Source organism: Nannobrachium achirus (assembly GCF_963921795.1).
Source record: "Nannobrachium achirus genome assembly, chromosome: 1".
Classification (NCBI taxonomy): Eukaryota; Metazoa; Chordata; class Actinopteri; order Myctophiformes; family Myctophidae; genus Nannobrachium; species Nannobrachium achirus.
The window spans coordinates 59,092,218-59,117,410 of record NC_137810.1 but is presented as its reverse complement, the minus strand read 5'-3'; the positions used below and the strand labels follow the sequence as shown (position 1 = coordinate 59,117,410).

General features: G+C 43.8%; 1 protein-coding gene across 1 annotated transcript in view; it reads right to left on the bottom strand.

Moving 5' to 3' along the window:
• trabd2b (TraB domain containing 2B) overlaps window positions 1-24,511 on the bottom strand; it is a gene marked incomplete at both ends in the record, with an annotated part of 217,357 nt that extends 192,846 nt beyond the window's left edge. Inside the window, 2 exons of the mRNA XM_080730645.1 lie at window positions 15,098-15,667; window positions 24,356-24,511. Of these exons, the coding sequence (XP_080586771.1) occupies window positions 15,098-15,667; window positions 24,356-24,511 (726 nt within the window). The remainder of the gene's footprint in view (window positions 1-15,097; window positions 15,668-24,355) is intronic.
• Window positions 24,512-25,193: the final 682 nt, after the last annotated feature.

Sequence of the window (25,193 nt, the reverse complement as noted above, 5' to 3'; positions counted from 1 at the left end):
GCTTGCGATTACCGTGAAATTTGCCACACATATTTCCACTAGGTCAAGGAACAAATGCTACCTTTTTCACATTGGCCTGTTATAGCGCCATCAGCAGGTAGACTTTAGCAAAACACATTTTTGGAACACTCAAATCATGCATGCAGCATCCGATTGCCATGAAAGATCTAATGTGAAGAACATATGCCACCCTTTTTACATTGGCCTATTATACAGTAGCACCACCAGGACGCAATTCAATATTGAAAATGGTGGTCTTCCCATTTAATGTGCAACACTGTTTTCTCACTCAACAGTAAACAAACCAACATAACGTTTAAGTGTATAGACTAGAGGGTATCTGCACATTTCTCAAGTGACAATTTGAGGACTTTTTAATACCTCTAAAAATGACAAGTTAAAACATCGGCCAAATTGTCAAATATTAGAGGCAGAAATTGTGAACATAGCCGACCTACATGCTTGTGAGCATGTAGATCTGCTATTTTCACAATAGAACCGTGTTATATAAAATGTAATGCCTCAACTCTTAGTGCTTGCCAGGGTGAAAGGCCGCCTGAAAAGGTTGAGGACCGCTGCTATAAGAGACGGGGCGCCACCACCGATATGATGTCATCTGTCCCCTGACGCGCACGGCCCCAGTGGCGTGGCCCCTGCTGCAATGCAAACCCAGCAGGGTAAATAAATAGGGGTGTTTATGCCCTGGGAATGAGAGAAGCATGCTGGCTGGGGGGCATTATTACACTACGGATGGTCTGTTTCACATCCAGTGGCGTCAGTTCAGCAAAAGCTAGGGTATGGCAAAGATGGGAGTCCTCATAGAAAATACATTTTGGATAACATGGTTCTATTGTGAAAATAGCAGATCTACATGCTCACAACGCGTTGTGAGCATGTAGATCGGCTATTTTCACAATGTCTAAAAAAAAAGATGACTTTTGTCAGTTTTTTACACAGGTTTCTTTGGTTTCTTGGGCTGGATATGGCAGCCTGGAATGGTTTTTCAAGTGCAGCTAAACTTAGCATGTTAGTAAACGTGCCACAATTAACAATAATGCATCGCACCTGTGCAGCTGACCTGCGGAACCTGGTAATATAACATTTACAGCTGCATACCCCTGCCATACCCAATTGACGCCCCTGTTCACATCTGAACTCCAATGCAAGTTTAAATACATATATATTTTGGACCGGTCATTATAAATGTTAAAAAATGTAAAATGTCTTTGGTCACAATAATCGTGATATGACAATTTCATATCGTCCCATCCCTAAGCAGCTCTTGTGTAGCTTGCGCCCTTTTTCAGCCAGCCCGGCCTCCTCAGCCGGCCATCTCGGCGCGCCACTCATAGCGTGCCGGCACAGAGTGTTTTGGTACTCGCCGGCCCGCCCAGCTTGTCGACCTGCATCGGCCTCCACGGCGCTGGAGAAGAACCATGCGCCCCCGGCGTGCCTTTGTTTCCCCCCCGTCCCCTAATGTTTCACTGCCTCTCTCTCGCGCAGACTTCCATACGCTCCTATAAGTTTAAACCATTTAGGCCGAGAATCATTGAATGCTTTAACTATTGAAAAACAGCAGATATACGAGCTTGTGCTGTAGATCTGTTATTTTGAAAAACCATGAAAATGTGTGCAAATCTTTGAACATCTCATTATTAAAGTGAACATTTGTAACTCAAATATTTGCTTCTGGGGGGTCCCTGATACAAAATATTTTGAGACGGGGGTCGGCGGCCAAATACAATTCTACGGGTCCTTGACATGAAAGAGTTTGAGAACCACTGACATAGAAACGTGTTTTTCAAAAAACCTTCGAAGGATTTAGAAGACACTTATAGAATCGGTCAAAATTCAAATGTTCACGATTTTTCAAAAATAGCAGGTCTACAAGCTCGCAGCGCGGCACTCGGTGCCGCGGTGTGAGCTTGTATATCTGCTATTTTTCAATAGTCAAAATAATGCGTAGCCGGACGAAGTGGCTTAAACCATTTGGACCTGAAAAAAAGTCTTCTAGATCCTAAGAGTTTTCTGGAAAAAAAAACACTATGTTTCTCTGTCAGTGGTTCTCACAAGGACCCCCTAGAATTATTATGTATTTGACCCACGGACCCCCATCTGAAAATATTTCGTTCCAGGGACCATAATGATAATAATAATTTTATAGCACTTTTCCAAGCGCTCAAAGCACTTTACAATGGTCCATTTATTCATACGTTGAGAAGTGCATTGAGAACCAAGAGAAAGAAGGATTTGCGTCACAAATGTCTGCTTATGATTTGCACACATTTAAAGATTTTTCAAAAATAGCAGATCTACACGCTCACAGTGTGGCACTCGGTGCTTGCACATCTGCAATTTTTTAACAGTTAGAGCATGAAATCATGGTTAAAGTGCTGACACAGTTATGCGTGAATGGGTTAAAAGAGAGCCTTGTCTGTCAGGCACGCTGCCAACCACTCCAGGCCTGGCACACCTAGTTGATCACTCTTTCCCTTACTCCGTCTCTCTCTCTCTCGTTCTCTTTCTCTCACCCACCCACACATGCACCTCACCACAAACTGACATCTCCAAACCACAACATCCCTGCACTAATACATGATGCCTCCTCCTCTACTCCCTCCCTTCCCAGGAGGGACTATTTTGCTTTGTGGGGGTCCCTGGAAGTATTTTGAGATGGGGGGTCCACGGGCAAATACATATCATTTTGGGGGCCCTTGACATGACAAAGTTTGAGAACCACTGATATAGCAAAATACATTTTTTTGGGTTTTTTTTTTTTGAAAACTGTTAGGATTTAGAAAACATTTGTAGAATCAAATCAAATCAAATTGTATTTATAAAGCACATTTACAACAATAAAATTGCCCAAAGTGCTGTACATGGGCATCAATGCACAACAAAACCTGTGTAACAATCACAGGGCATAGGGAAGAACATAAGAACAGATAAAAAATAGAAACAAGGAAAAATTAAACAACATTAAAAGCTACAGAAAATACGTGTCTGTAAGAGAGATTTTTTTTAAAAACCCTTTGACTGAGCACGTCGAATATTTAAAGGGAGCAGTGGTTAAGGACCCTCAAAATGATGTGTTTGTCCGCGGAGTGTGCGGACCCCCATCTCAATATTTTGTTCCAGGGACCCCCAGAAGCAAAGACTTGAGTTAAAGGAGATACACGCAGGCGTTACACACAGCTTAGACCCCTTGGCAGACGAAAAAGGTTGCTCCCTTCCCAGGAAGGACTATTTTATCTAGTGTACGGGCACTCATCCAACGATGACTTCCTGTGAGGTCACAGGAAGGAGCCTGGGTGATGGCTGACCTCATAGTCTCGCGAGGCCAGACAGTTGCCTCCGCGATTTGGGCAAATGCTCTCGGCATACAGTTTGGCAAACGGAAATAGAAACGATGAGTGCGAGATAAAGCGGATGTGACGCAACCGCTCCCTTGGTGCAGTAGCAATAACATGTCCTACTGGAAGCGTTAAGTCTCCTTTCAATATTTCTGGGGGCGTTATTTCGTCTTTCTCTGGTGTTATTGGTGTTACCTCCATGATGTTTTCAAACGTTTTCTTAAACTATACACCCATAACATGAATAGGCCGCTCGAATGACTTTGTCTGAGCTATTGTGTTTCTGTTATGTTTCCAATGGGACTACAGTTCAGTGCAGCAGCGGCTACTTCCGATACTCGCCGTTCGGGAGCTGCCGTTCCAGACTCTATATAGCATTCGGAGATTGTGGAATAGTTGTCTGGCTACGCGAGACTACTGACCTCATGATGCCAGACGTTCACACACAGACTGCAGGGGGAGATGGACGGTGACCGCTCTACTCGCCAAACCTTCTCGCCCTGATTTCTATTCGCCGACCTCGCGCTGACCGCTCGGTGGGACGGTTCTAGTATTCTCGTGTTTGTTTTACTGAGGATAAGGTTAGATATAACTGTATAGGGCAGTGGTTCTCAACCTTTTCAGGCCATGAGCTCCCAAAATAATCATATGTTAACTGGGGACCCCCCAAACCTGACGAGCAAGAGTTGAGGCATAACATTTTGTACAACATGGTTCTATTGTGAAAATAGCAGATCTACATGCTCACAATGCCTCGCAACTCTACCTCTAATATTTTACAATTTGTCCAATGTTTAATTTGTCATTTTAGAGGTATTAAGAAGTCCTTAAATTGTCACTTTAGAAATGTGCAGATACCCTCTATACACTTAAACTTTATGCTGGTTCGTTTACTGTTGAGTGAGAATACAATGTTGCACATGAAGTTAATCATCTGGGGACCCCCCAAAATAATTTGGGGACCCCTCTGGGGGTCCCGACCCACAGGTTGAGAACAATTGTTATAGGGTTAAGCATAGCTTTACTGAGGTTAAGATTAGGAATAGGGTTAGGTTTTGGCACCGTTTCACTGAGGTAAAGGTTAGGAATAAGGTTAGGTTTAACCGTTTAGGCATAGTTTACCGAGATTACGTTTAGGAATACCTGGCAGAGACCGTTCCACCGCTCCCCCCGACAGACGCCCGGGGCGAGTCTTCTGGTATTCAACTGGACTATTAGTGTGGTTGCTTAACCCTGGTTTTTGACATTATCGAAACGAAGCGGATAAAAGCGCCAAACTTTATTTGAGGCTTCTTTAGGACCTAACGATGGATTTTAGCCTTGGGTACCAAACTTTATTTTGAAGTTTACCCATAGAATTATCCATATCAAGTTGGGCTCCCATCGACTTTCTATAAAGGAGGAAAATACCCAGAAAAAAAATCTGCTTTAAGTAGGATGTGAGAGGTCTAACTAGGGGTTTGTCATTATTCTGAATCCATTGCAAGCATTTGTTTTGCCCAAAAAACACTCAAAAAAACTGTGAAAAATGATGACTCATCACTAAACCATCGTTTTGTGGGGCCATTTCGAGCCCAATGAAAGTTTTTTGTGCAAAACAAATGCTTGCAATGGATTCAGAATCATGACAAACCCCTAGTTAGACCCCTCACATCCTACCTAAAGCAGATTTTCTTTCTGGCTATTTTCCTCCTGTATAGAAAGTCGATGGGAGACCCAACTTGATATGGATAATTATATGGGTGAACATCAAAATAAAGTTTGGTACCCAAGGCTAAAATCCATCGTTAGGTCCTAAAGAAGCCTCAAAAAAAAGTTTGGCGCTTTTATCCGCTTCGTTCCGATAATTTTGTTAAGCCAACCCACTATATGTCTGCCCATGCCCCGAAACCCTGTTCTGCACATGGCTCCTTTGTTGCCGGCAACGCTGTGACCAGGTGCCTATATGAAAGTAAAAAAAATAAATAAGAAAGCCTGTGGCAGATGATGAATCACCAGCGTTCATATTCCTGAGAGCCCCTTGGCGACGCCGCCGGGCCGGGGCAGCAAAGTTACAGGATATTGTGAGCGGCTACTTTTATTGGGAACAAATATTATGTGGAGGAGGCCCGGCCGGCAGGGCAGTTTTTTGGACCCGTTCCCAAACTTCAGATCTGCACGGAGAAGAGAAGCCGCGGTCCTATTTCAGATTAGAGTTTAGTGCAGACATGACGCACATCACTCTCTCTCTCTCTCTCTCTCTCTCTCTCCTTGTTTCCTTCTCTCCTCTCCTTTGCCTGGCTCCAGGGGTGTCACACCAAATTCTGGGCCCTGGGTACAAGGATTCACTGCGGGCCCCCATCTGTGAATGATCTTCATAGGGTAGGAGGGGGTTTCACCCATTTAGACGGGGAACGCATTTATTACGCATTATTTTGTGCTTTAACTATTGAAAAATAACAGATATACAAACGAGCGAGCTTGTAGATCTGCTATTTTTAGATTTTATTTTTTTTACCTATGTTTTATATGTCAGACTGTCAGTGGTGCTCAAACTTTTTCATGTGAAATTATATGTATTTGCCCACGGACCCCCATCTAAAAATATTTAGTTCTAGGGACCCCCCCCCCCCCCCCCCAGAAGCAAAATTCTAGCTACAAATGTTCGCTGAAAAAATACATATGTGTCCCAATCTCCCCAGGAGCCAGTCATTGCAATTTTTTTCATTTTCATTTTTCATTTCATTTGAAAGCTGGGGATCATAGCTACAAAATGATATATTGGTTGTGGAGATTGACCCAACAGTTTTGAAGATATGGCTTATAGAATGATGCCATGCTGAAATAGTACTTTTGAGATATTCAAGTTTTAAATAAATTTCTAACCTGCAATGACCTGACTCCGCCACATGGGGAGCAATCTTCAATTCAATCTTCAATTCAAAGAAGCTTTATTGGCATGAGAACACAAACGTTTACACAGTGGTGGAAAAAGTACCAACATTTTATAATAAAGTAAAGTATCAATTCTGCAATGTAGAATCACTCTGTTACAAGTAAAAGTCCAGAATAAAAAATGTACTTGAGTAAAAGTACAAAAGTATTGGTATCCAAATGTACTTAAAGTACCAAAAGTAAAAGTACAAAATGTTTGAAAATAGCAGATCTACAAGCTCACAACGCGTCGCACCGCAATGCGTTGTGAGCTTGTAGATCGTCTATTTTCAAATAGCCTTGGTATAACATAGGGCTAAAGTGGTTTATGTATGTTTTAAACTTTAGTTATTGCTCTCTAAAAAGATAATGCCACAACAGCATCTCAAGCATTATTGGGCTAAATGTAAAGACGCTACAGTGCGCCAACCGTGAAGCAGTTTAACCAATTTGCTACATACGTCTACACAAACGGTCAGATTACAAAGATAAATTGCTTAGTGAAGGCTCACAGATGTCACCATAGGGTACGCTCCAGCAGAATGTCCCGTAATGATCGTATTATTTAATGAGGAGCATTTTAATCCGATCGGTCGTCGTTTCCTTAAAAAGGTATTAATGTATCTAAGTGCAGTACACCTCGCAACCGATGGGGTCGCATGGCTGAAAAACAACAGAAAATGGCATCTGATCGGATTAAAATGCAGTTTATTAAACAATACGAAAGATACGGGTAATTCTGCTTGAGCGTACCATACTGTGACATCTGTGAGACTTCAGTAAGCACGTTATCTTTGAAATATGAAGGTTTTTGTAGACGTACGTAGCAAATAGGATTAACTGCTCAACACGAGGTTGAAGTGAATTCATTACGTGTGCAACAGGGCTAACTGTGCTAAATGTAGCATAATCAGTGTTTGTGTAACTTCAGTCAGAAGGATTATTTGACCTGATAATAAAACACAATCTACAGGCTTAACCGCCTCGCGTTGTGAGCTTGTAGAAGAGAGCAACAATAGAGTTGGGTCACGTTTTATTTGTTTATAGCCTGCAGCTAGCGCTGCAGCTAGCGCTAGCTAACGCTAGCTAGCGTTAGCCGTTAGCCACTCATAGCCAGTCAACCAGAATAGTCTACTCTAAAGTCAACTTTCCGACGGCGAGTGAACGATTGCATTCCATCCATGTTTTCTTGGCTGTCAATTTATTGTCCAAAAAAACAAACACCCTGAACGTTAGAATTAGATAGTTTAGGACGACACTGATCTATTCAATGCTAAGCTAACTCAGTGACAAAGGAAGCTTCCGCACCGGAGCTTCACAGAAGACAAACGCATACGTCACAGACGCCTCCAGGCAGGAACGGATCATTTCACCAGCGTAGAAGAAGAAACAGCGGAAGAACGGCGGAAGAATAATAAATAATAATACACAAAATCATACATTACGTGGTTAATAATTGTTCATTTGGAACACACGTGGCATTAAATTAATGGGATAAATACTGTGGGTTGCAACGCTAAGTAATGGAGTCCCGATATTACCGCATTTGGCTACAAACGGCTAACAAAGGCTGGCTAGTTAGCATTTTAGCTAATATAAACTGGGAGGACTAACAGAATTATGTACCGATCTCTCACATTAATTAAAAAAAGTCTTATTTACATGCAGAGTTAAGCTCTGGCGTTTAAGTGAAATGTAGCCTAGATATTATGAGATGCTGTTGTGGCATTAAAAAAAAAAGAGCAAAAAAAAAAAAAAAAAATCATTTTGGCTACAGGGAATAATGACAGTCCCCGAGATGACTAGCTGCTGGGGGTGCTGGGACACATATGTTCAAAGATTTGCACACATTTTCACGACTTTTCAAAAATAGCAGATCTACAAGCACTCGGTGCCGCGCTGTGAGCTAAAGTAATTAAAGGCCCCTCCACCCTGGGTTCCTAGTAACTCAGTCCCCCCCCCCCCTTGTGACGCCCCTGCCTGGCTCCTCACTCTCATCCTACCCCCTTCTTGTCACTTTCCATCTCTTCTCTCTCTCTTTCTCTCTCATTTCTCTCATCCCTGTCTCCCCCCCCCACCCGTGCGCTTCATCTTTCTTTTCTTTCCCTTTATTCCTTTTTTTTTTTTTGCTATCCGTTCCCTCTCTGACCTCATTGCCGTTCCAATCAAGCGCAGAGGGCTCCAAATCAACCGTGGTGTTCAGATTATATCGCAAATTATAATAATTGAGAATAATGGTTTCCATGTCATGTTTCATTTCGGGCTCGGAATTGTTCTCCGTACAGGTCTGGAAATGAGGTGGGCGGATGGAAGGTTATACTACAGTACGTGCTCGGAAGTGCAAAGAGTCCTCGGACTCTGCGGGGGCCGTAGCTATTCATTATCATGACAATAATAACTGTTTCTCTATGCCTGTATTCTTTTACACAAGAGTACACCTGTCTCATATTCTCAAGGGTTGACTTCGTCATCAGGGGTGTCACAAGGGGGGGGGGGGGGGGGGGGTGGAGTGGGACTGAGTTACTAGGGCCCAAGGTGGAGGGGGCCTTAATTATTTTATACTTTAGCTATTGAAAAATAGCAGATGTACAAGCTCACAGCGCGCTGCGAGCTTGTAGATCTACTATTTTTGAAAAGTAGTGAAAACATTTTAAGCGGACATTTGTAACTAAAATGTTGCTTCTGGGGGGTCCCTGGAACTAAATATTTTGAGATGGGGTTCTGTGGCCAAATACATATTATTTTGGTGGTCATATCAGTTTGAGCACCATTGACACTGACATAGAAACATATATTTTTTTTAAACCTTAGGATTTGAAATATTCAAACACATTTTCACGACTTTTCAAAAATAGCAGATCTACAAGCTCGCAGCACAGCACTCGGTGCCACGCTCTGAGCTTGTATATCTGCTATTTTTCAATAGTTAAAGTACCCAGGGCCCAGAATTTGGTGCGACACCCCTGCAACACAGTACACCTGTCCCATATTCTCAGGGGTCATCCATGTGAAATCAGCCCTCTTTTTCCCCTGGATCTGGAACTAAACCTGTGCTCCCACCAAGAAGACACCAGTGTGAGTCTATAACACCAGCAGGGACGTGCTGGCCATTGGGAAAAGCGGGACAACTCCCGAACGGCCGGTTCATTCCCAGCCGGTCCAGGCCGGCCATTAGGACGAAATTAAAAATAAAATGTCGGCCTTCGTTCCATTTTGGGGGACTGTGTGGCCAACAAAGTAAATCGTCACTGTCGGGCAGAAACCTCGTATCTCCAAGTTTCAAATTTATACATTTTTTGCAAAGCAAAGCCCTGCTTCATCATACAAGGCCGTTGCACAAAAGTAGTGAAAACAGCAGATCTACAAGCACACAACAGATCGGCTGTTTTCACTAGTTTAAATCATTTTTAAATGGTTTTGACAAGGTTTCCACCCGACAACGACGAAATATAACTCATGTACAGTAATTGGCCCACTGGCTTGTCACTTGTCATGATCTGAAATGGCAAATCTTTGAGTAGCAGCAGCGCTATAGAGAGAGAGATCTCTCTCTCTATAGCGCACAATGAGGGCCTCTCCAACTCTATTTCCCGGGATGAATCAGGGGCCCAGCACGTCCCTGGAAGCAGGAATATTTGTGTTTGCTGGATACGGTACAGTAACCCAACCGTTTAACACTGTAATTCAAAACAGTGTTGTTATTAAGGGTAGCGGCTCTGAACTGACACTGTTAATACAGATCACGTTGTTACTAGGAAACTTAGAAGAAAATGTTTCTTCTTTTTTTCAATCCAGATTTTAGATTTCTTGCCTTGCTTGTCTAGAGCAGTGGTTTTCAAAGTGGGTGACGGGGCACCCTGGGGTGCCGTGATGGCAGTCCAGGGGTGCCGCGAGATAATTTGATAATATCTGGAATTTATTTGGACACTTGAAAAATATTTAGTATCATTTTAAACTTGAAGTACAACGTTATTTTCAGTCAGTTCTAACCAAAATGGCTATTACCTCCACGTTTTCCTTGCAACATAATCACTCAAATATCGTCACTGTCGGGCAGAAACCTCTTATCTCTAGCTTCATCATACAAGACCGTCGCACAAAACTAGTGAAAACAGCCGATCTACAAGCAGATCTGCTGATCTGAAAACAGCAGATCTGCTGTTTTCACTAGTTTAATAAATTTTTTAGATGATAAATAGAAATCGAAAGGTTTTGGACATACACGGTTTCCACCCGACAACGACGATATGCTATAAATATAAGGTGCTGGGAGTGAAACTTATAATGTAGGGTTGCCTCGGATTTAAAAAAAATAATTATGGGGTGCCCTGAGACAAAAAAGTTTGGGAACCCCTGGTCTAGAGCACACAAGAGTGAATAAAGAGAAAGCAAAAAGAGCGTTGAATAGCTTTTAACACTTATCACATGCACTACTTAGAAGCACAGTATGCCTCTCGGAGCTTATTTCTAGGGGGCAATGAAGCTCATAGCAGTAAAAATGCGAAGCACTTATTTAAACACTTGAACCCTAGCCCTGTATTCTGTGGCACAGATTCAGAAGCTTTGCAATGTGTTGTGAGCTTGTAGACGGGCCATTTTCAAAGAGATTTGGAGCACAGGGGGAATAGGAGTGGATCTAGTATCGAGCCCTGGGGTCACCAGTCAACCAAGTACATAGGGTTTAAGTCAGGGGTCTTTTCAGGCCAAGGGCCCCTTAACGGAGAGAGAGATGAAGCAGGGACTCCCTCATATTGTATAAATGTGTTATAACCTCTACACCAAACCTCTTTGCTGAAAATAGCCGATCTACAAGCTCTCAACGCCTCGCAGCGCGAGACGTTGAGAGCTGGTAGATCGTCTATTTTTGTCTAAAGTTCTCCTCAGAATAGGGACGCGAGGGTTCAAAGTGTTTAATTGAAAATGTTTATCCTCTCACACAAGGATTTGGTGGACCCCCTATAGTAACTCCGAGGACCCCTTGGGGGTCCCTGACCCCTTGTTGAAGACCCCTTGGTTTAAGTGGTTAACTCTGGAGTGTACGAAGGGACCTGTAAGTTAAATTAACCCTTCTGGATTTAGGCATATGCAGGACATGCGAGTGCTGCGCGGCTTTGACAGCGTACTTAAGAGGTCCTGATGATGAAAGAGGAGAGCTTGTGAGAGAGCCCCCGCCGCCTCTCAAATTAGCCCAGGAGCCCCTCAGCCCGTCACCGGGAACCTCCCGAACAGCTTATGTTGCACCACACCGCTGATGTGCGAATTGCGCGGCTTTCGCAACGCATGTTGCTAATATATACCGTTGTGTGTGGCAAACATGTCAGGCACATGTGTTGCGGATGCATGGGGCGGGCGACGTGCATATTGCACACCAAACACACCCGCACGCACGCACAAACAAGCATGTCATTCATCGACGCCGGGGTCAGGGATTGTAATTATTAGAGCATAAATGAGAAGACAAGATCTCCTGGGTGCTGTCAGAGCTCCTCGCAAACACACCGAGACCTCCCACATCGAGAGGGAGAAACAAGACCTCCAATCCTGAGCCATCCTTTAATCCATTTAGAACTAGAATTATTCAATGCTTTAACTATTGAAAAATAGCAGATATATGAGCTTGTAGATCTGCTATTTTTGAAAAATCATGATTTTTTTTTTGCCCAGTCTCTCAATATATCTTTTTAAAAGCGAACATTTGCAACTCAAATATTTGCTTCTGGGTGGTCCCTGGAACAACATATTTTGAGATGGGCGTCCGCGGCCAAATACATGTAATTTTGGGGGTCCTTGACATGAAAATGTTTGAGAACCACTGATTTAGAAGAAGGATTTTAAAGACATTTATAGAATCAGGTCAAAAATAGACTTGAACAAATGTTCACGATTTTCAAAAATAGCAGATCTACAAGTATATCTGCTGTTTTTGCAATAGCTAAAGCATACAGTAATGGTTAAAGTGGTTCATATCTAACATGACACAGATTTGTGTTCCCGTTCTAAATCCTTTAAATAGACTTCTAAATACCGTCTTCATCAACAGCCGTAATGAAACACGGATACACACACGGCACGGCCTCGGTGTTTTTCTCGTCAGGCAATTATGTTATTTCGCTCATCTCTCGGCCTCCGGTTACAGAGCTAGGGTCGCGGTGGTCCAGCGGGAGGCCAGACGTGCTGTCTGCACTCGTGAAAGAGAAGAGCTCTCCACACTTCTCACCTTCTACATGTTCATTTATCCATGTGACACTCACAGAGTGTCAAATGGAACCTGTACTCTCTCAGTCTCTCTCAAAGTCAAAGCCGTGGAAATTATATTTAAATGAATAAACCTTTTGAAAATAGCAGCCCTACGGCTGTTTTCAAAAGGCCAAAGTTTAAATAGGGCTGAAGTGGTTAATATAACTTTTTTATAATAATCTGAATCTACAGAGTAACTTTCAAATAATTACTGTGGGCTAAAAGTACAATATTTGCCACTGAGAGGTAAAAGAGGAGTAAAAGTATAGAAAACTGGAAATACTCCAGAAAGTGTGGTAGTATATTTAGGAAACTTGACGCAGGAAATCACACATGGAGACGACATGTATCTGGTCATGGTGCTGCTAGCAGCCAGCAAAAAAGCAATAAGAAGACTGTGGTAGCCTATAGAAGTGACTCCCCAACTTGTGAACAGTGGCTGCGCATTGTGGAGGAAATTTATGTAATGGAGAGATTTACACACAGACTCAGGATACAGGAAGAGTTGTTTCTTGAAAAATGGGAGAAATGGACTGAATACACAACCCGGAAGAATGACACCACGGAGGATTGAAATGGACTGTAATATGATGATGAAAATTATGTAAAATGTTGACCCTGTAAATATGTGAGCATGTGACTAAATAAAAATTAAGTTAAAAAAAAAAGTATAAGAGTAACTCAAAATTGTACTTAAGTACAGTACCTGAGTACATGTACTTAGTTACTTTCCAACACTGAATACGTTTGCTCTCCCACGCAGGCAGACTTGGGTTCACGTAGCGGCTACAGTAGGACATGAAACGGAATGCAGCCTTAAATTAACACTCCTTCGCTCCTCATTGTTGGACGTGCATTCATGGCTCAGCCAGCCTCTGGACTCAACTGTTGTGTGTGTGTTTGTGTTGTGAAGGGAGAGGAACATCCATAACCATACAGCCGTCTCCAGCTGACAGCTTTTAATCACACTTTCACTTCCATTGTCTTTTCCCACGTTCCCACCAACAGCTCCTATTCAAAGACCCCGGCCGTTGCTGTATGTCCATCGCTCTAAAACACACACACATCAATCCTTTTACAGTTGTGTTTGCCAGGTGTAGACCCTGCTGGGGGCCCTATTCAAACACTGAGGATTTCTCACCATGCACTGCCGCTATCACTACTGTAGCTACTGTTGTTTGGTTATTAGACTGCAGAAGAGGTTTGCTTGCTTATTGTAAGTCGCTCTGGATTAAGAACATCTAGCTAAATGCCTAAACCAGGGGTCTTCAACAGGGGGTCCGGGACCCCTAGGGGGTCCTCAGAGTTACTACAGGGGTTCTCCAAATCTTTGAGTGATAGAAACCTTTTTTTCTCCATTTTTATATTAACCACCTGAACCCTAGCGTCCATTTTCTGAGAACTTTAGCCAAAAATAGCAGATCTACAAGCTCAAAACGCCTCGCGCTGCGAGGCGTTTTGAGCTTGTAGATCGGCTATTTTCGGCAATAGCTTTGGTCTAGAGGGAAAAAGAGCAGACTAAGTACAGAGTGAAAGGTTAGGTTTATTAAGTATTGATGGTTCAAGTGGTTAAATATCTGAAAAGGGAAAACACAAATTTACATGAATTCAAAATACCCTGACGATTGTGCTGTCAAACAATGAAACTATATGGAATCTACAAAAAGGTTGTGGGGGTCCCTGCTTCATCTCTCTCTAAGGAATCCTTGGCTTGAAAACGTTGAAAACCCCTGGCCTAAATTGTAAATTGTAAGTTTCTTCTTCATTCAGTACTAATGAATCAACTATTCTCGCCTTGGAAATCATAACGCAAAACACAACCCTCTTTTTTTTTTGCTTGACAGAAACTACGATACTTTCAACTGAGAAAAGTGGCAAGCAACATCTGCCCCAAAATAATTCTGCAACACCTTATGGCGTACCAAGCACCACGACCATGTATCGATTTCTACAAACCGATAGATAGAAATCAAACCCCAGTTTGAAGTGAGCGGTGGATGTGAGCAGTTCATTTAGAAGTTACGTTTCCGAGTGTGTGTGTGTGTGTGTGTGTGTGTGTGTGTGTGTGTGTGTGTGTGTGTGTGTGGCCTGCCCAACAGGTCACCCAGGCTCAACAGCGCCACTGGTCACCCAGCGGTATTGCAGCTCATGCTACAGACAAAGTTACATACAAACCAACTAACATACACACGCAGTCACGCATTGGAGACGGTGTGACCACCGCTCAAAAATAAAATTTAAACCATGCATTCCTGGCACTCTGGTGAAGTGAGCGGTGAATTTGAGCAGTTCATTTCATGAAGTTATACTGTGTGTGTGTGTGTGTGCGTGTGTGTGTGTGTGTGTGTGTGTGTGTGTGCGTGCGCGTGTGTGTGTGTGTGTGTGTGTGTGCGTGTGCGTGAGTATGTGCGCCTGGGCTGCTCAACAGCGCCACTGGTCACCCAGCAGTATTGCAGCTCATGCTACAGACAAAGTTACATACAAACCAACTAACATACACACGCAGTCACGCATTGGAGACGGTGTGACCGCCGCTCAAAAACAAAATAAAAAAAACACGTATTCCCGGCACTCTCGCGTTCTCTCTCTCTTACCTGGGAGAAGTTGAGCCCGTTGAGCGGGTGGCACTGCTCCTCCACCCTCTCCACGGCGCCGGTCCTCTTGCCCGCCCGCTCCGCCTCCTGCGCCAGGTGCAGGTCCAGCACGGGCGTGCCGCGCGAGCGCACGTCCCACTCCGTCAGCGAGTTGACCATGAGCATCACCCACACGGGCCTCTTGCGCTCCCAGTTGCCGGCGATGGCGTTGAACAGGTAGTCGGCGTAGAGGCCGCGCCCGCGCTGGTCGGGCGTCATCCAGCGGGGCATCATGTGCTTGACGTAGTCCAGGTGGCGCTTGAGGCGGCGGTAGAGCTCGCGGGGCAGCAGCGTGGCCAGCGACTCGCCGTGCGGCAGCAGCTGGCAGCTGGTCAGCTTGGAGATGGTCAGCGGGTCCGTCAGGTCCAGCTCGAAGAAGACGTTGGGGCTGCCGCGGAAGGCCCGCTTGGAGCTGTCGGGGATGAAGTCCCACACGCGGGTGTAGGGCACGTGGATGGTGCCGAACAGGTAGGAGGGGGGGTGGGGCGGCGCCCGCTTCACCGTCCACAGGAAGGAGTTCATGTCGCTTTGCTGTCGGGTGGTAGAGGAAGATGTTACATTATGGTATTATGATTGATTATATCGTCGTTGTCGGGTGGAAAAAACCTAGTATGTTCAAAACGGTTTCTTTTGTGTTTATAATTTTAAAAATGATTTAAACTAGTGAAAATAGCCGATCTATCGCGAGGCGTTGTGTGCATATAGATCTGCTATTTTCAATAGTTTTGTGCGACGATTGTATGATGAAGCAGGGCTTTACTTTAAGAAAAAAAAACATAAAAATGTGAAACTTGGAGATACGAGGTTTCTGCCCGACAGTGACGAAATGTGACATTATTTACAGTACATTATGTTGTCCATCTTATGATATTCATATGTGTACCTTATGATACATTATGATATTTGATAGCTTGTAAGAGTCTAGTCTATAGATGTCTCCACTATTAGGCCTAATAGCTATTGTTTTGGTAAAGCCTATCTTGTTATGGTTCAGCCTGTCCTCGAGGCCTTGAGGCAGCAACAGTATAACTGTTGATCTCTGACTTGTGCCTCCTGGCAGAAACACTGTACCACTGACCTGAATGTTACTGTACTTCTCCCAGGGGCATAGTTCCGCCGATTTAAAATGACTCCAATACGGAACTAAAATAATGTTGCGGGGGGCGTGGCCAACTAAACTAATACCAGCCGGCTGTGTTCTTCGTGTGCTGTATTTCGGGAGGCTCCGACCACATTCTCCCATGTATCTCTGCGGTTGCACGTGACCGTTGGCAGCCAATAGCATCCTCTGGTGCCTTTACAATCTATGATGGCAACACCCATGCCAAGGACCCATATTGTCATTTGCGCTGCATAGAAACCAATGGCTTCGCTTTGTCCATATCTTTTATACAGTCTATGACTTCTCCCCATGATATCATGTACATAAAGTATAACCATCAACACCTAGAATATCGTCTTGTCTCCTAATTGCCTCATCGATTATTGATTGACCAGAATTCCAGAACAGGGGGCAACAGAAGAACACGTAACATTTGATGGGAAAAATCGGAGACACATAAAGTCAAACCACTGTCCTTTTCCAACACAGCAAAATCATTAACATGGAGGATCTTTCTGTGAACAACTGTAAAAAAAAAAAGAAAAATAAATAAATCTTGCTTTCTTTCTGGCTCGTGAGCTCAGGTCTCCAAGCTGTGTATTGAAATACCAACGAGGGGAGAACACAGGAGAGAAACTGCAAGACGGCCCTGTGCTGTGTGCGTGCGTGCGTGCGTGCGTGCGTGCGTGCGTGCGTGCGCGTGTGACTATGTGTAGTTGCTGCATGCTGTGGTAAAGTCAGGCGGTTTAATAGAGGCCTGGTGGACTGTAAACAGACCCCCGTGTATTGTTGAGGTGCAGAATGCCGTTGCCAAAACGCTCCGCGGCTCTGGGAAGCATTCGGAGGCGCTGCTGCCGCAGTGTGCAAACACTAGTACTGGAGCTCATAAACGTCAAAACGCTTAAAAGTAATCTGGGCCCCGGGCCTGACCCCATTGTGATACTAGGCCTACTTTTCGTTTTGCGAAATAGATTTTTATACAGCCGTTCATAGCGCTGAAAGGGCCACGGATGCTATTGTTTCCGTGATTTATGGTTCCGTTTACAGGATGCGCATGTCTTATTGTGCGGTTACTGATACACAATATAACGTCTGGCTGGAAGCGGGACAAATAATCTGAACAATCGTGGCAAGTGAACAGTTATAATATTGTGCTGTGATGAAGTGTCAGTCATGGACTGTAGACAGTGTAAATGTGTTGTGCATGTGCTGGGACTGCAGGAAATCAACGCTTTGATGTTTGTATTAAGATATTCAACTATTATGGCTCGACTGTTGAATCACTGAGGGAAACAAATAAGCATCCATAAACAACGTGGGATTCTGGCTTCTGAGATATAATGCAATCAAGCCTTTTTTGGTACGAAACCTATTACTGTATAATAATGTTATTCTTTAGAAAGATGTTTACTTCTGAAAACTTAATCAAGTTTTCCTTCGGTTGTGTTCCAATTATACTGCGAGCTGCCAATGCCGACTTTGTCATGTTGTTTAAGGCTTTTCCAAAGGACTGCCAAAAGCTAGTTAAGACATCATGCGGCCAGTTATGTTATGATCATAATTAACTGCAATAAACATAATTGCTGGCACGATGTTTCCAACATCGGCAAAAAATAAAATAAATAGGGAGCCGGTATATTCAATTTTCAAACCTTATTGTGCCTATGCAAATATTGAAACGTCTAAAATGACTCTTGTTGCGACGTTCTCTAACTAAGTTTTCACTTTGGCCGGGCCTATTGCAATAACGGAAAGGGCTTTTTGGAAGGATCACATTACAGCTATAGTGCATTTCTCCTCGGCAAGAGTTAACGCCAATTTGGGGTGCGCGCTTTAGTTATCTTTTTTGCAATGGCAGCATTTTGTTAACTGGCCAATATAATATGAATGGTGCATGGGCATATAGGCCTAATCATAAAATCAAATAAGATTCAAGTTCAACTAAATATGGAAAGTGTGGTCGAGTGTCTCGTTTAGGTATTTCACAGGCCTGTTGCACAAAAAGCTGATTCACACATGTAGCTTGTTGAGCGCCGGTGTCACTCGTCGAATGCCTACTCACAAGCAGGGACGTGCTGGCCGTTGGGAAAAGCGGGACAACTCCCGAACGGCCGGTTCATTCCCCGCCGGTCCAGGCCGGCCATTAGGAAAAAAATACAAATACAATGTCGGCCTTCGTTCCATTTTGGGGGCTGAAGTAAATTGTCACTGTCAGGCGGAAACCTACGAGGTTTCAAATTTATACATTTTTTCGCAAAGCAAAGCCCTGCTTCATCATACAAGGCCGTTGCACAAAAGTATTGAAAACAGCAGATCGTGCTTGTAGATCGGCTGTTTTCACTAGTTTAAATCATTTTTAAAATGATAAATACAAAACAAACGGTTTTGGACATACAAGGTTTCCACCCGACAACAACGAAATATAACTCATGTAATTGGCCCACTGGCTTTTCACTTGTCATGATCTGAAATGGCAAATCTTTGAGCAGCAGCAGCGCTATAGAGAGATCTCTCTCATAGCGCTGCAATGAGGGCCTCTCCAACTCTTTTTCCCGGGCTGAATCAGGGGCCCAGCACGTCCCTGTTCACAAGTCACTTGCTTATAAAAGATCTATTATTTTTGGCTAGTGAAAACAAATTCCATGTGAGAATCAAAACGGTTGCTCCGCTCACCAGTGGCGTAAAGTGACTAAGTACATGTACTTAAGTACTGTACTTAAAGTTGTACCATGTAACTTTTTTTATAAAACAAATCTTAAAATTGTCCTAACTGTTAAATCGCTAAAGTTTTAGAACACCCACTCCGTTATTTTCAGCTTCTGAAGCCTTCTCTTTATATGTTTTCTATGATCCTGGCCGTGGACCGGATTTCGCGCCAAAATGACGTAATCTGCATCATCTGTATACGTTGTGTATACGTTGCCCAATCACATCGCCGATCATGCACACATGGTACACTACCGGCCAATCACAGCGCATCTTGAAGTGGGGTCGCCATATTTGTAGTCGCCCGTGTGTCTCTTTACTCAAAAGGTAATCTCGCCTACCAGGCAGGGTGAAGTAGTCCGTTTCTCCGGAATGCCTGAACGCACAGGAACCAGGGACCCCTCTAAAGATAGCTCTCGGCGTTGTGGAGGCAGACGCGGGGGTGTGAAGGTACGAAAAACGGGCGAAAGACGCGAACGCGACCGCGGTTTGCTATAGGGCTACTGACCACTAGTTGAGCATCTTACACAGTATAGCTTTAAGTACAATTTTGAGGTATTTTTAGTTTACTTGAGTATTTCCAATTTCCAATACTTACTTCTACTCCACTACATCTCGGATCCAAATATTGTACTTTTACTCCACTACATTTATTTGAAAACGTAGTTACTAGTAACTTTGCAGGTATAAATTATAATATTATAAAACATACATTAACCACTTTGGTCCTATTTTATACCGAGGCTACCAAATATACCAAAACATTTTGTACTTTTACTTTTGGTACTTTAAGTACATTTTTATATCAATAGTTTAGTACTTTTACTTTTTTACTGTTTATCGCCGATTCGGACTCTTTAGGCCCACCCCCTAACTGTATCCGGCCGTATTTCCTGTTTTGACCGGATCTAGGTTTCCGTATCCGGTCTAAGGCCCAATCATAGCTCCGCTCCCATAGGTATGAATTGTAAACAAGGAAGCGTCTGCACGGCCATAGCATGGCCTTTTTTTACACAGATTTTTTTATTTGGAAGCCGTTATGATTCTTTTACCCGCCTGGCATATGATCTGTGCACAGATCATCTGTATGTGCGCGAACGTGCCCTCGGAGGATATAGAGCACAGCTCGGCCTTTTACATTAGTTTTTATGTAAACAGTGGCAGATACAGCCTGACAACGGATATGTCTTTTTTAGGATTTGGGGAGTAAGAGGCAAGAATCCTTCACCATCGTAAACACTGTTGCTGAGGGAGGCTACTTCCTGAAGAGACAGCAAGACACGCTGTGATTGGCCGGTAGTGTATCATGTGTGTATGATCCGCGATGTGATTGGCCAACGTATACACAACGTATACAGATGATGCAGATGACGTAGTTTTTTTGCCGGGAAATCTGGTCCCCGGCCAGGATCATAGAAACCATATTTACAGAAGGCTGAAATTAAGGGGCTGAAATTAACGGAGTGGGTGTTCTAAAACTTTAGCGATTTAATAGTTAGGACAATTTTAAGATTTGTTTTATTAAAAAAGTTACATAGTATAGCTTTAAGTAAGGAATATGAGTACTTTTTCCACCCCAGCTGCTTGCTCTACTCTTTCTCTGCAGCGCTCTGAGGAGGAGAGCCCTGATGTGACGTGCACGGTGCACACGCACACACGGCTCCTTTATGGGGTAATTACTTTTAACACAAAGCAGAAAGTACTGTACTGACGTATTACAAATCACATGTACAGAAAGAGGCATGAACCCTTCAGCTGATCTCTGACAACACTTCCATTATCCTTATAGATGTAGTGAAACAATACCCTCTGATGTGTAATGACTCCCGCATGGCTCCAGTGGCCCTTATAGCCTTCCAAGTTATCTTCACATACAGGCTTAGACTACACAACGCAGACATACCACCACATTGCACTTCTAATGCTAATTTCCCTATTGTGTGTGTGTAGGCCAGGGGTCTTCAACGTTTTCAGGCCAACAAGGACCCCTTAGTTGAGAGAGAGATGAAGCAGGGACCCCCCAAAACCTTTTCAAAGATTCCATAGTTTAATCGTTTGACAGCACAGTCAATCATCAGTGTATTTTGGATTCATGTCAATTATTGTTTGTTTTCCGATATTTAACCACTTGAACCGCCAATACTTATAATAAACTTGACCTTTCACTCACTGTACTTAGTCTGCTCTTTTTCCCCTCTACACCAAAACTCTTTGCCGAAAATAGCCGATCTACAAGCTCCTGAGCTTGTAGATCTGCTATTTTTTAGCTTAAGTTCTCAGAATATGGACACTAGGGTTCAAATATAAAAAAGATTAAACAAGGCCCCCTGTGGTAACTCTGACGACCCCCTATAAGGGTCCCGGACCCCCAGTTGAAGACCCTGGGTGTAGGCTATGTTGCAGAGTGTGATTCTCTGCTGGGCTCCATTCAATCATTCATTCATTCATTCAGGGACGTGCAGAGAATGTTAGAGAGGCAGGGGCTGAAATAGCCGACCTCCAAGCTCACAAAACCTTGCGCTGCAACGCGTTGTGAGCTTGGAGGTCGACTATTTTTCGATGCTTGATTTCTACACAGAGAATTTCTACAACATAAGATGCTGCATTCAAGTTCAGGAGAGTTTCGACAAGGCAATTCTCTTGAATGCTGCCTTCGGGTATGGCATGGAAAGAGGGGCATTTGCATTTATTTCGCCACAGTAAAAACTGCATTCATGGTCTGGAGAGGGTACTTTTTACAGGCGGATTTGATGTCTTGTGTGCACGTGCCTGCATTGATTGATTGATTGATTGATTGATTGATTGATTGAAGAATGTATTCGAAGATTGCAATAGAAACAAGTACAGTTTCATGACAGTACAAATCACTGGTACAAGGTCAACTAAAAGGAGATCCTAGAAAGCCAAGGCTTATTTCCAAAGGAACCACATTTTAAGTATCTCATATAACATTGAAAGACAGACGGATAGAACATAGTACTTTATCTAGGATAATATCAGTTTCAAAAGCAGAAAAAGCAGAGCATCAAATACAAAGGCAGAAAAAAGGGTGGGGGGAGCATGGGGGCTTAGTCTATTTACAAGTCACGGGTAGCAGCCGCCTGAAGGTGACTTTTCATACAGATTTTGAAGGAGGCTAGGGATTTGCTCTCCTTTAAGGCTTGCGGGAGGGCGTTCCACATGTTGATGGTGTAGCAGGAGAACGAGTTAAAGCCTTGTTTAGTGTTATTCATTCATTCATTCATGCGTTTTGGAAAGCGCGCATGCAGTGCGTCGAGCCAGCCAGCCAGCCAGCCAGCTCTACATTACACACACAGCAAGCCAGCCAGAGCGCGTGGCCCGGACGCACGCAGCGCGCGTCTAGCACTCAGCAGTCATGATTCTAATTAAGCTCGCCTTCATCTCACCATCTCTCCATCTATGATACATTCACACTGAGAGACAGACAGACGGGAGCGACAGCCTCTAGCCTACTATAGCCGGGTCTGGCTCACATTAGACAGAGAGATATAGAGAGAGAGGACCAGAGGCGTCAATTGGGTATGGCAAGCTATGGCAGCTGCCATACCTTGGCTCATGGGCGTCAATTGGGTATGGCAGGGGTATGCAGCTGCCATACCCTGGGTCCAGGGGGGAATATAAAAGTTACTTTTAAATATAAATCCATGAATGTCTCTTTGTCTATCTGTGCTGGTTATTATGTTGTTACAGTAAAATAACAACAAATGCAAAATTTAACAAAATGGTCACTATATTCCCAGGTTCCGCTGGTCAGCTGCACAGGTGCAATGCATTATTGTTCATTTTGGCATGTTTACTGACACACCAGTCATGTTGCCATACCTTAGCTTTTTCTGAACTGACGCCACTGCCTTGGCTACAGGGGGGATATAATAAAATGTACTTTTCATCGTGCCTGTTGCTAAGGTATGGCAACATGACTGGTGTCTTGCCAGTCATGTTGCCATACCTTAGCTTTTTTCTGAACTGACGCCACTGGAGAGGACTTCACATTAATTGAACCCGAGCGCGCGCGCACACACACACACAGACACACACACACACACACGCACACACGCACACACAGAGCTGCCAGGACAGCACCGCAGCCCCTCGCGGTGTAAATTCAACCCATATTCCATACTTTTTTCTTTTTTTTTTTTTGGTTGTGAATATGCCCGCGATAAGTGTTTTAATAGGCCGCGCGTCTAGCTGGAAACATGATCACTCCTGAAAGGTCACTGAAACGTTTCCAAATAAATGCATATTATGTGAAGTCAAGTCACCCGTGGGTGTTCCGAATCTCCGAACCCCACTCTCTCTTTTGTCACATAAACAGCCATAGAATTGGCGCACGGCGCAACACCCATTCCACTTGGCAGCGGCCTCGTTTCCAAGAGCGCACACTTTTTTTTTCACTTTTTTTTCTTCGTTTGTGGAAAAGTAAGTCTATCAGGACCAAGTGTTTTTTTTAGCACATATTTCAGAGCCAGTTGTTCATGCATGATGTGAGGATGATGAATATTTGGTCTTTCCTGAGATCCATAAAGTGGTTCCTGTGTAAATAAAGCCGAAAAGCTTACTAGGATCTCCTTTTAGTTGACCGTGTACCTGTGATTTGTAGACCTATACTGTCATGAAAGTGTGCCTTTTTCCTATGCAACCTTCTAATTAATTCTTCAGTCAATCAAACGCCATGTAAAAAGCCTCTAATATGCCATAATGTAGTCTGAAAGGTGATTATAAATGTTGGCTAAAATACAATGACATTATTAGGTTAAGGCTATTGTCAGTATAGATTAGTAGGCTATTAAGCTACTAATAAAATTACCATAATGGAATAGGCTGAGACTAATGGTCTAATGATTAGCGTAATTAATTTATGCTAGGCCCCAAAATGTGACCAATTCGCATAAAAATTCTAATTGCAGTACATATTATTTCAATACAATAGTAATTTATTTTTTCACTTCCAAATGACAGTAAACATTGAAAGGAGAAAAAAAAATCAAAAAAAAAAAAAAAAAAACACACACAACACACATGTGAAAGTTTTAACCCGTTTTAAACCGGTTTGATTTTACCATAAATATTCAATGTCGTAGCCTATTAGACCAGTGGTTCTCAAAGTGGATTTTAGGGACTCTAGGTTCCTTTATGGGAGTCTAAATTATTGACGCTTACCAGTCTGTAGACTCTGTAACTTAACGGGTCCATTTGGTTCCATTTGTACACTGTCAAAGTTAAGGGGAGACCTTCAAATTTCAAAGTTTGAGAACCACTGCTATAGAGACCATAGCTTACTAACAGCTTTCCTGACATAACCTTCTTCAAATAGGCTACCTGCAAATATATTGGGCAAACGGCAAAGTGCGTCACAACTGACTGGTCATGGTCTGGTTGGTACTCACCGCCTTGGGAGGGTCACACTGCCGGGGTCTGTCCCGGGCCAGGGGGGCAGCAGCACCCCGGGGTGCCACCGGGGCACCCCGAGGTGCCACCGCCTGCAGCACAGCGCTCACAGTCACCAGGAACATGCAGCGAACTCCCGGTGTCACAGAGACCATGGTTGTCACGAGATGAGGTGACACTTATTAATGACAGTCCGTCTGTCCTTTACACTCGCACTGACTTCTCTCTCTCTCTCTCTCTCTCTCTCTCTCTCTCTCTCTCTCTCTCTCTCTCTCTCTCTTCCTCCTCTTCTTCTTCCCTGCTGGTCCTTCTTGCTGTGGCCGTTAGACTTTTAGAAAACGTTTAGAAAAAGTTACCGGCGAGTCGGCGACACTCCGCGGCTCACATGTGGTGTCCGACCGGAGGACCATTCCTCCACCACTCCGCCATGATCCCACAAGTTATTTATACGGCTTCCCGGTAGATTTATTAAGTCTAAAACTTCTCTTGTCTTGTCTTGTCTCCCTGTTCAGAGGCTGCAGCTGTGCTTTGCTTTGAGAAGAAGGGTTTTCCTCCGCGGCGCGGTGCGCTCCTCCACTCGAAGCTGAAACTTGTTGACTTGGAGTAGGAGGAGGAGGTGGAACGCTTTGAATGTCCCCCCCACTCCTGCTTATTTTAAGAGGGGAGCGCAGGTTGCAGGGAGAGAGAGAGAGAGAGAGAGAGAGAGAGAGAGAGAGAGAGAGAGAGAGAGAGAGAGAGAGAGATGGTGATCGCATATTGCGTGTGTGCAACTTAAAAACATTAGGGGGGGGGGGGGGGGGGGGAGTCCCAGCGATGCTTTTTGGCAACATTTATATT